Source organism: Capra hircus, chromosome 9 (assembly GCF_001704415.2).
Source record: "Capra hircus breed San Clemente chromosome 9, ASM170441v1, whole genome shotgun sequence".
Lineage (NCBI taxonomy): Eukaryota > Metazoa > Chordata > Mammalia > Artiodactyla > Bovidae > Capra > Capra hircus.
This window is the reverse complement of record NC_030816.1, coordinates 81,306,870-81,319,045: the sequence shown is the minus strand read 5'-3', so window position 1 is coordinate 81,319,045 and position 12,176 is coordinate 81,306,870. Positions and strand designations below refer to the sequence as shown.

Here is a 12,176-nt window from a genome sequence, read left to right as displayed (position 1 = left end):
ATGTCAGAGAGAAAGAAATTGATAATGTTCACTGATTTTTTCCGGAGAAGGCAATGACACCCCACTCCAGTACTTTTTCCTGGAAAATCCCATGGACGGAGGAGCCTGGTGGGCTGCAGTCCATGGCGTCTCGAAGAGTCAGACACAACTGAGTAACTTCACTTTCACTTTTCACTTTCATGCATTGGAGAAGGACATGGCAACCCACTCCAGTGTTCTTGCCTGAAGAATCCCAGGGACGGGGGAGCCTGGTGGGCTGCCGTCTATGGGCTCGCACAGAGTCGGACACGACTGAAGTGACTTAGCAGACAGATCTTTTCAAATGACTATTCTGGGGTGTGAGTCTAAAGACACTGCAGAGAGTCTCTGACGAGCCAGCCCTCAATAAGTACAAGGAGTAGCGAGACATCTCAATGGCACTGCAACCAACCTCCTCCCTTCCCTCTTAAACATCCATGGAATGCCGTCACTTTGGACCAGCCCTCTATAGGTTGAATAAAAGAAGCCCAAAGGTAAACAGCCCCGCCCTAACTGGCCAAGACTGGAGAGCTGCTTTAGGTGGACTTCTAGTTACTTTCTTTCTGTCTTCTCCATTCTGAGATTGTAGCTCCAAAAATGGAAATGAAATCCAGTCCCTGCTTCTTGGAGGTTTCCCCTGTTCTTGCTCAGGTCTGGATAAAAGGGGCGGGGGCAAAGCTGCTCCTCTGTTTCAACCGCTGGCTGCACAGTTCCACATTTTTTCAGCCCTAATATGCTATCCCTGTCATGCTTGCTTCATAACCCCCTTACTCCCTCCTTCACAGGTTCTCAGAAAGGGGGACCAGTGTCCCTGGGAGGCTATTGCTCTAATAACGCATGCTAAGTTGCTTCAGTCATGTCAGACTCTTTCTGAATCTATGGACTGTAGCTCACCAGGATCCTCTGTCCATGGGATTCTCCAGGCAAGAACACTGGAGCGGATTGCCATGTCTTCCTCCAGGGGATCTTCCCCAGGGATCAAACAGACATCTCTTACGTCTCCTGAATTGGCAGATGGGTTCTTTACCGCTAATGTCACCTGGGAAGCCCTTCTCTAATAATAGATACCATCTAATGAGTAGATGGTACTCATCAGATGTTGTACTAAATATATTTCTTTTAATCTTCACAACATTTAACGGTCGATATTATTAATCCCATTTAACAGACTGGGAAACTAAGGCTTAGAAGAGTCAAATTACGTGTCTAGGGTCATACTTCTGGGCAGAATCTTGGGATCTGTCTTGCCAAAATGCACACACACCTGTGACCACTATTCTACACGTGGAGGAGGAGCAGCCCAGACCATCAGAAGGGTCACAGGCTTTGCTGCCTGAAGCCCCATCACTAATTAGTGTGTGATGTTAGGTGGCTGCTTTCCAAGCCTCTGTCACTTCATCTTCAAGTTGGGAATAACTGTTCTACCCGGCCTTTCTTCCAGGGTTGAAGACAGTATCAATACCTATTGCTGCATCCCAGGAAGTCCACTTCCCTGTCCATCTGCTCAAGGTCAGAAAGGAGAGGTGGGGTGGAGAAGAGTTCCAGTAAAAGGAGGTCTAAAACTGAGTTTAGAAGTTATTATGTCTTATTTTCAAATTTCGTATTTGCCTTCGTGTGACAGAATGGAGAAGCAGAGTCTAATGTTTAAAAATGGAACTCTGCTAATATTAAAGTTATCCAGACATGAAATTTACCAAAACAGGCAACCACATAGTATATGCTCAATAAATAATGGAGGAATGGCAGAAGGAGGGCAGACAATGAGCAAAACAAAGCTGGCATTCTGTCTTGATCTCTGTTAGTCTACTGGCATTTCATTTCCCAAGCATGTGACTAATTGGTTCTCTGAGACTCAGTCAAATTAATTTCACTCTGGCATTACCAACGGTAATGAACTTAAAAGCAATACAGGGACAAACATTCTTGCCAAAGCATAATATTCTATAGTTTGAATGGCCCTATGATTTTTTGCAACTGCGGTTTCGTGCTGCGATGAGCCTTCTTTCCTTGAAATCTGAAATCACCTAGTTGAAGTGACGCTCACGGACACCAAAGATACATGTACACGTAGAGCCGATCTAAAAATGAAGCTGCCGACAGTAGCTAACAAAATCCCAGAGCACATGTTTATTCCTACAGCCATCCATTAACACTGACGCAGAAAAAAAAAAAATCCCTAACAACCTGCTAGTGAGGACTTCGGGGAACTCTTGGAAGAAACACACACAGAGATGAAGAAGTAGAAATGAATTTATGATGGTTTAGTAAAAAGCAGTGTTTGAAAAGAAGAAAATAAAAGATGGTGAGTAATAACTGGAGGGGACCCGTAACCATCCAGTGGGGATTTGTGTTAGAGAAGATGAAATATTCATGATTCTACATGTAACACACTTGTGGCTGAAGCTGTGCAATGCAATCACAAAGTTAATCCACTTTCTCCACTCTTAACCTTGCTAAAAAGAGCAAAGATGGCAATACGGATCCACTGAAAACTTTGTTAACATTAGGAACATAGTGAACACTGTCTAGGGGACCCCCTGTCATGAAAGCCGCCATTAGAAGAATGGCATTTCTGTTCAGCCACATGGAATCATCAAGTCAGCGCACAGTTATGACTGTGCTGCAAACTCTGGCCCCTCGCTCCAGTTGCCCAGGTCCGTAAGGACCAGAGGATAACTCTGGATGAAGGCAAGGAGAACGGAAGCAGCAACAACAGGGCATTTATCGGGTCATTCCGAAAGCCTCTCCACACCCTGACCCTCCAGCCCTCTGTCCCCTTGACAGACTCCACCAACTAGTCTCAAAGGTGCACCAAAGTTAAAACCTCTGGGAGAGACCTGAGCATTTTGCATAGTCAGAAATGGAGGGGCTGTCTGAAAGAAAGGCTGGGGGAGGCGGGGGCTTTTATCTGAGATCTCTCTCCTCACCTGTTCTAATTCAATCCTGTTAAAATTGTTCATCATGGCACAATGTTCAGATGCAAAATGCTTCCCCTCAGAGTCAGAGGGCTTTAAGTGAATAGTATTACACTGTCATCCATTTCTGACTGAGTCAGCATTTGGAATATCAAACCTCAGGCACAAAATCAGAGCCTATTAATACTTATCAGAGACAAAAGTAAATACACACAGAAAGTTTTAATGAACCCTACCCAACAGAAGCAGGAAGCGTTATCATGCCCCATAATAACCAGGATACAGCAAAAGCAAAGAACCCCCAATAAATATATTGCTTTTTTTTTAATGGTGGTGGGGAGTAGTAGCTACAAGTTTCATTGAGCATCAGATACCAAGAATTACATAAGAAGTTGCATTGCAAATGTTGGACCTAATAAGAGCAATTGAAATTGATTCTGGAATGTGGTTAAACTACTTTATCTAATACTATTAATCAGTAAGAAGATCCCTCATTAGTTGGCAGGAGGATAGCTGCTACCAGCCAATCTGATTTTCCTGAAAACAGAGAAGACATGCATGTACTTTGTTTTTCCAGTTAAAGCTCTAAAGTCCCCAAGTATTGTTTCTGGAGTCAGAAGTTACCAAGCAGTGTCATACTCTTCCTGAAAATAGGCCTACAGTCTCCTTTTTAACCTGTTTCCAAATATCAGGAAGGGGTAGGAGAAGTGTTTGCTTGGAACATTTTTTTATTGAAACTTTTTTTAAAACAGTGAAGCGTTTAGACACCTGATAGTAAATCAGAAACTGTTGACCAAGAGTGAACATCTAAAGGGGAATGAAAAATGAAATTATCCTTCTAGGCCACATGGGGTGGCCTACACTCTGAGACCTCAACCAACCAAGATTTCTCGATATTCAGCAAAGACGCGTAGATTTCGGAAGCCGAGCTTAACATGATGCCCTTACAGCTCTTGAATAGGAAAGGAGGCCAACTCTGTGGATCCCCTCTGTGATCTACCTCCTTTCCGCTTCCTACAGAAGGCTACATCTGGGCTGGACTGCTATTCCCCAAACTCTAGGAGTCGGGCCAGCGCCAAGAATCAGCCACCTGCCAAAGTGCCACTCAACAAGGCGGGTACACCTTCCAAGTGTCCCCCTCTGCCCTGTCCTCCACTCCTAGAGTCCGACCCAAAACTGCATTATCTCTGGGGACGGACCAGCAAACAGACCTTTGAAAGAAAAGAAGAAAAAAAAAAGGTGGTGGTGGGGGGGCGTCTGTATTATATAACGATATACAACAGATAAGGCTTCTAGAAAACGAAAGTATCGAGGGGAGGGTCAGGGATCGAGGGGGTGCAGGCGTCGGGGAAGCTTTCGCCGCCACTTACTCGAAGGCGAAGAAGAGTCCGCTAGTGACCAGGATGAGGACGAGGGTCAGGTAGAAGACGCCCGTCTGCCGGGCCATCATGATCCTCCCGTTGCAGAAGAACTTGTTTCTTCCCGGGAAAACCTCCCATTTCCTCCGGGCCGCGATTTTCTTCTTCTTGTGGGGCGACTCCATGGGGGAGGAGCTGTGGGTGCTGATCTGACTGTACTCGCAGTCTTTCATGGGCCCGCCGCCGCCGGGAGGCATCCACGAGGGCAGCCGGCTGGGGGCGCACACCCCCAGCAGCCCCCCGGCCGCGCGGGCCCCGCCGAGCCACGACCGCCGCCGGCCGCCCGGCCGCCCCCCGAGCCTCGGTGCCGCGGCCCCTACGCCGGCTCCCGGCTCGGCGACAACTTTGCCGAGGACACCCAGGTTAACCCTTTGGGGCGCCCAGCTGTCATAGCCCGATCCCCTGCCGAGAGGGACGGGGTTCGCCCGCAGCCCGCGGCGGCGGTCCTCGCTCGCGTCCAGCCCGCGTGCCGGGGCTCGGGGCCCCCGCGGGGTGCAGGGGGCTGCCTGGCCGCCCCCCGGTGGGCCGCGCGCCCGCCCCTTCGCGCGGCTGCTCGCTCGGCCCCGCTGCCCCCGGCCCGCGGGCCGCGCCTGGGCTCCGGCCCGCCGACCCCCGAGCGCTGCCCCCCGAGGGGACACGAGGCGGCGGCCCCCACGCCGGCTTCCCCGGGAGCCACTTCTGCGCTGCGGTTCAGGTTTATTCTAATCCTTCCTCCCGGCGGCGGATCCTCCCCAGGAGAGAGCGATGGAAACTGGGAGGCCGCTCGCGGCCCCGGCAACCCCTCCCAAGGGTGGGTGGGGAAACCAAGCACGTTATTCTGTCGGGAGCGGGCTCGGCGACAGCCTGGGCGCCGCTGATCGCGCGGCGACCCCGCGCCGGCGCGCCCGCCAGCCGAGCCGAGTCCGCGGCCCCCGCGTGAAGCTGCCGGGGCCGCCCGGCCCGAGGGTCGCGGCGGCGGCGGCGGGTGGCAGACTGCGCGCCCAGGGGCTCGCTGGATCGGTCCTGCCCCATAGGAGCCAGGCCCGGCACAAGGAGGGCCGCCGGGGGCGGCGAAGCGCTTGTGTCCGGGCCGCGGGGCGAGCGCCACAGACACTTGTTTGCAAGGCTGAGCCCCAGCGCGCGCGCTGAGCTCCGAGCGGGTCCGCCTCCTCCTCCCCGCCCGGTGGGCGGTGGCCCGCGCCTCGCCCGCCGGGCTCCTCCTCCGGCCCCTCCTTCTCGCCCCGCGAAGTCCGCACGGGCACTGCCGCGCCCCCGCCCCGGTCCCCACCGGCGGGCCGGGCGAGGCCAGTGTCCGGGCGGGGGTGGGCACTAGGCTCCCTCCAGCATCGCCCCGGGGCCGCTCCAGCCCGGTACCCGCTGATCGCTCTCCCGCAGATTTCTGTCCGCTTCCCCGCTTCTCCTCCCGGTTTATTCCAGCGGTCGCAGCCGCCTTGGGGACACCCATTCACGCGGCAACACGCAAACCCATTCTTGCGAATCCCGGGGGCCCGAGGAACCGGCGCGGAGGCGTGACCCTCCCAGGCGGGGCGCGTGGTCGGGTCGCGGTGTTGAGGGGCGGGGGTTCTCTAATGCTGCCCGGGAAGGCGATGGGGGCCCCCGGGCGACAGGGTGGGTAGGGGCGTGCCGAGGCGGGCCAGAATCCAGGATGGGAGCTGCTGGCGGGGGAGGATCTCCGCCTCCCGGCCGGCTTCCAGGCCGGGTTTCCAGGTTTCTGCGGGGAGGAGGGGGCAGCGAAATCGGTCTCGGTCACCCTCCGGCCTCCGACTCCCTTTCGGAGGACAAGCCCCCGGTGGCAGCCGGTTCTGCGTGGGTTGCTGCCTCCCCTGCCCTTTCTCACTTCTTCTCTCCCATGGGCGCCCACAATTTGCTCGCTTTATTTCTCTCCCCCCGACCCCCGCGCGCTCCCACGGCGGCAGGGCCAGTTCTGGTCTCCCGCCCAAGCCGGGCGGTCCCCGCGGATCGGCGCCAGCGCTCGGCCCCAGGTTTGCCGCGGGGTCTGAGCCCTCCCGCCGCAGGCATAGCCGGTGGGCCGCAGGAGCGAAGCCTGCCGGGCGGGGACGCTCGGTTTTCCGCGCCCCACTTTCCTTTCACGGCCCAATGGGATGTGTAGTTCTTCCTCTCACGCCGTTGCTCCGAGAGAAACCGCAACTAGGGGACCAAAAAACTACAAATCCCTGCATGCTCCGCAACGAGGGCGGGAGAGGCGCGGTATTGAGCGTGCTGGTGCTCTCCGTTGGAGATGGAAACCAACAAAGGGAACGGTGTGGACTGCTGCCCCTTTCCTGTGCTGGGGCACTTCCCGCATGACACATGTTCTTTATCTAATCTTCACGACAACCCTGCGAGACACTGTTGTATCCGGCTTAAGAGAACGCACAGCTACTTGCCAGAAGTCACGAAGCGCCGGGTGGTAGAGATGGGATCGAACCCAGAGCCCTGAGAATTTGCCTTCTTAAACACTGCCTAGGTGAGCAGTTTTCAAAGGGAGGTGAGATTTGATTTAATCAAGAGAAAAAGAACTGGGGCCATTTGGGAAGAGCTTCCTGTAATGAGGAAAAAGTGGCGGGAATGGCAGTTAGAATATGAAATGAAATTAGAAGGAGCCATGAATAAAAAATATTTACAAGGGTCCATTCTAAATCAGATTGGAGGATGGATAGGATCTTGATTAGAAATAGGTTCGAATGGTTTGACCAATGAGCACATTAAAGAGAGAAGTACTCTGAGGCTGTACTATTTTAAAGAAACAGATCCAAGCCTCAGACATTTCAAATGAAAACTTTCCCACGCTTTCCTTTCCTTTAGCTCATGGGATCAACGGGATGTTATTCAACTTACTGCAAACGCATTTTCTCCAGGTGCCCAGTTAGTATACTAAATCCATTGACTTTGTGGCTTTAAAATAAGATGACTATTCTTGTTCTCAATTAAGATCTAATTTTTTTTTTTGGAGTCTTGGTTATACTTTTTATTTTTTAGTTATTGTTTAGTTGGAGGATAACAAACTGTCTTTAAAAATTATCTCTAAATTTCCCATTGCAAGCAAGTTTCTAGATAAGTTGATATGATTGTTTGCAGTTGTCTTCCTAGGAATTCCTTGCTTCTTCCTGTTCCATATTTGCTCAAACTTATGGGATAGATTGAAGGCAGGAGAAGAAGGGGATGCAGAGGATGAGATGGTTGGACGGCATCAGGGTTCCAGCGGACATGACTTTGAGCAAACTCTGGGAGACAGTGAAGGATAGAGAAGCCTTGTGTGCTACAGTCCAAAGAATCAGACACAACCAAGTGACTGAATAACAACAATGGCAACTAAACCACCACCATGGCTATTAATTGGTCTTCCCAGGTGGCATTAGTGCTGGAGAACCCTCCTGCCAATGCAGGTGACAGGAGCCTTGGGTTCCATCCCTGGAGGAGGGCATGACAATCCACTCCAGTAGTCTTGCCTGGAGAATCCCATGGACAGAAGAGCCTGGCAGGCTGCATACAGTCTGTGGGGTCGCGAAGAATTGGACATGACTGAAGCAACCTAACACTCATGGCACACCCTTTTCTTTCACGTGATGGGGGCCACCAAACTCCCCACCTTTGCTGCAAAGCCAGGTCAGGGTCAGGGCTGAGGTTGGGGCAGGGAGGCAGGCATGACTGAAGCTACTTAGCACCCACACACAAATGTAACATCTTACAGTTCTGAAGGCTAAATCAACTATGGTTCAATATAATAAAAATTTTAAAATAATATATAGATTCCATATTTTAATGCTATAAAGACCCAGTACATCTGGAATTATAGACCAAAACATTTGTTTTGAGTGTGAGAAGATTGAGGTCCAGAAAAGGCGTCACCTGCAAAAAATTCCTTAAAAATGCCTCAGAATAGCAATTTATAAACAACTTTGAATTGAAAGAGTGCGTTATTTGATTTAAAGCTTTAGAAAACTGATGCTGCTGCTGCTAAGTCGCTTCAGTCGTGTCCGACTCTGTGCGACCCTATGGACAGCAGCCCACCAGGCTCCTTCATCCACAGGACTCTCCAGGCAAGAATACTGGAGTGGGTTGCCATTTGAAAACTAGTGATTATTTAGTGCCTGTCACTTGCAAGACAGTATGATAAAAGAAGCTGAATATGGCAGAGAAGCTATCGTCTGGTTGGGAAAACAAGATGCAGACACGTGAGAAAGTAAGTAATGAAAGAAAATTACATAATAAAATCACTATTATTTCTGGAATACCTTCTTGTATTAGGCAGTGTCTTGGTTCGCTATACATTTAGCTTATCAAATCAAGAGGCAATTCCCTCATAGCTCAGTTGGTAAAGAATCCGCCTGCAATGCAGGAGACCCCGGTTTGATTTCTGGGTCAGGAAGACCTGCTGGAGAAGGGATAGGCTACCCACTCCAGGGCTCTTGGGCTTCCCTGGTGGTTCAGCTGGTAAAGAATCTGCCCGCAATGAGGCAGACCTGGGTTCGATCCCTGGATTGGGAAGATCCTCTGGAGAAGGGAAAGGCTACCCTCTCCAGTATTCTGGCCTGGAGAATTCCATGGACTGTATTATTCCCTGGGGTTGCAAAGAGTCAGACATGACTGAATGACTTTCACTTTCAACCTGATGAGGTAAGGATTATTATCTTCCTTTCCCAGAGGATAATACCAAAGATCAGAGAAGTTAGGTGATTGTTCCAAGGTTTCACAGCTGGTAAGTAACAGAGTCAGGATTGGTGGCTAGGTTTGCGTGTCTGATTCCACTACACAATGGAAAAGTATACATGTCTGACTGCCAACTGAGGAGGGAAGAATATCTTGATGTCAGCAGGAGAGATCTCTGCTAGACTGTAGCAAAGTGGGACCCCAGGACTCAGAATTTGATAGGCAGGACTCAAGGGTCAGGCTCCCAAGGAAATGGGAAGGGTGGGAAAACACATGATGTTTCCAGTTAGAAATTGACAAGGATTCAAGGGCAAGTAGTTTACTTGGGAGAAGATTCCAGAAAACACTGCTGAGATAATCGGGAAGTGAGCTAGGGAAGGAAGAGCCTGTGAGGCTTGCCCCCAGAAGCTACCACTGTGGGCAGCTGGAGCTCAGACCCTCCAGGCCACTGTGGGAAGTGGCACAGAACCTGCCTCCCTGCTTCCCCTCCTGAGGGGTGAGGAAGCTGAACTGTGTTATCAGCTGAGAACTCCCCCCGGGAGCATTCACTCTTCATCTTGGTTACATGGGACCGCCCTCCTAGAGCTACCGTGGCCAACACCGCCCTGAGCCCCGAGGGCTCCAAGCTGGCCCTCCCTGGAATGCTGGTGTATCTTTAATTCCGGCGGCTCTTTCCCTTGTCTCATCTGCCTCAGTGAGTCTACTGACAACACGGGTTGTGTTACTCACAAAATTAGAGTTTTGTTACTTTCATCTGAGCAGCTCAAAGTGTGTTAGTTGCTCAGTCGTGTCTGGTTCTTGGCGACCCCATGGACTGTAGCCTGCTCGGCTCCTCTATTCGTGGAACTTTCCAGGCCAGCATACTGGAGTGGGTGGCCAGTCCTGCTCAAAGCAGTCCTCAAACCCACGTCAGTCATTCTTAGAATCCCTCCAGTCAGGAGAAGGTGTGGTCTCCACAGTGAAGAGGGAGGACATTGGGATCCCCCAGCAATGATTTGTATACCTTTGGAGGACAGGATGAGTGCACCTGGGTGGTGAAAGTGCCCAAGTCAAAGGGACCAGGTCCTTGAAGAACTTTGAGCATGCCAGAGGATTTCTTCTGAGAGTTCAGGGCCGGCAGGAAGTAACTGGTGGCTCAGATGGTAAAGAATCTGCCTGCAGTGCAGGAAATCTGAGTTCAAGAAGATCTCTCCCCTGGGTCAGGAAGATCCCCTGGAGAAGGAAATAGCAACCCACTCCAACATTCTTGCCTGGAGAATCCCATGGACAGAGGAGCCTGGCAGGCTACAGTCCATGGGGTCACAAAGAGTCGGACATGACTGAGCGACTGACGTTTAGCTTAGGAAGTGATTGCTGAAGCTCCTATACCAAACAAAATTCCTCAGAAAATCAATCAGGCAACCTAACTCCTTCCAAGCCAGAGAGTTTGCTCAGATTTTTACATGTACTCTGCACATCTGGGAACATCTTGTGTCAAAACATGTAAGATGTTTAATAAACTCGGCACCACTAGAGAAAATTGGATGAGACAGAAAAAATTTAATCCAAAATGTTCTTATAATTTCCCCAGTGACTTTTTATTGGCGCTTCTAATGCTAAAAAATTACTTTTTTGTATTTCAATAAAAGCAATAAACATGCATTGGAAACCATTGTGTTAAAAAACATTATCTTACACATAAATACGAAAAATGTAAAAGTTGCTCAAATTCCCATCACCTTAAGATAACAGTCATTAAGGCTTTGTTGACCATCCTTATGAAATTCATGTTATGCACACACATACATGTATCTATCACTTAACAAAAATGGAATCAAGTCACGCGTGCTATTCATCCTTTCTGCTTTATTGAAGTGTGGTATTTTTCCCTTTCATCCTCAATCCCCTCTCTTTCCCAAGTAACCAATGTTAACAACTTAGTATATATCTTTCTTGAGGTTCATATAATTATAGGCAAACATATATGGGGCTTCCCAAGTGGCTCTAGTGGTAAAGAACCTGCCTGCCAATGCAGGTAGGTGTTAAGAGATGCGGGTTCAATCCCTGGGTCAGGAAGATCTGGAGGAGGGCATGGCAACCCACTCCAGTAATCTTGCCTGGAGAATCCCATGGACAGAGGAGCCTGGCGGGCTGCAGTCCATAGAGTCTCACAGAGTCGGACACAACTGAAGTGACATAGCATGCAACATGTATACACACATATATGCAGTCCATAATCCAATTCATCAAATGTCTGAATGATGCTCTTTATAGTTGATCTTCCCTAGTTCCAGATCCAGCCCAGGTTCATATCTAGTAGTTACTCCTTCAGTATGAAACAGTTCCACCTCCTTTTAATTTCTTGATCTTGACATTTTGGGATTCCCTCATAGCTCAGTCAGTAAAGAATTTGCCTGCAGTGTAGGTAGACCTGGGTTCAATTCCTGAGTCGGGAAGCTCCCCTGGAGAAGGAAATGGCAACCCACTCCAGTATTCTTGCCTGAGAAATATGGATGTAGGGGCCTGGTGGGCTATAGGATCACAGAGTCAGACACAACTTAGCAACTAAACCACAACCAGACCACTAATTTTGTATGATGTCAGTCCATTTGGGGTTTGTCTGGCGTTTCTTCACAGTATAATACACATCGGGGCTCTCATCAGATTTCAGCCACGGGCATGAAGGTGATGTTGTGAAACCACAAGATATCTGTTTAGGTGGCATCTGCTGCTGCTTCTGGGCCTGCAGTTCCTCGCAGGATTTCAAAGAAGCATGTTCATACTGCTTTCAGCTGCAGGTGCAGGATAAAGCCAAATATGCCTCCAGCCCAAGGCTAAACTGACACCCCAAAGTACAGGCACTTATTAACTGAGAGGCAAAAATGTATGGACTCAGCAGTTTTAAGCAAAAAATTATGAAGTACAAAGTTTCCAAAACGATTTTGTTGATTACTTATAAAATATGCAAAAGAACAGTAACCAGTAATATAATGGGGAAAAAAGAAGCTTCCTCAGGGCAATGAGAAACAGTTCTCCCACGTCTCAGATTTAGCCCTCGCAGGAAGACACGGACGACTAAAGCTCCTGAGTTCTGCAACTCTGGTTACGATGGTGAGAGCCCAGCCTGGTTTTCAAAACGCCTACCTCTGGACAGTCGATACCCATTTGCTCCTCAAAGGATGTGAGCAGAACAAAG

General features: G+C 50.0%; 1 protein-coding gene across 4 annotated transcripts in view; it reads right to left on the bottom strand.

Moving 5' to 3' along the window:
* The window catches only part of ZDHHC14 (zinc finger DHHC-type containing 14), a 292,200-nt gene extending 287,017 nt beyond the window's left edge, over window positions 1-5,183 (bottom strand). The window contains exon 1 of one of the 4 annotated variants that reach the window (XM_013966626.2): window positions 4,304-5,183. In XM_013966626.2, the coding sequence (XP_013822080.2) occupies window positions 4,304-4,548 (245 nt within the window). In that variant the 5' untranslated portion in view covers window positions 4,549-5,183. The remainder of the gene's footprint in view (window positions 1-4,303) is intronic. The other 3 variants (XM_018053409.1, XM_018053407.1, XM_018053408.1) reach the window with 3 other exon arrangements.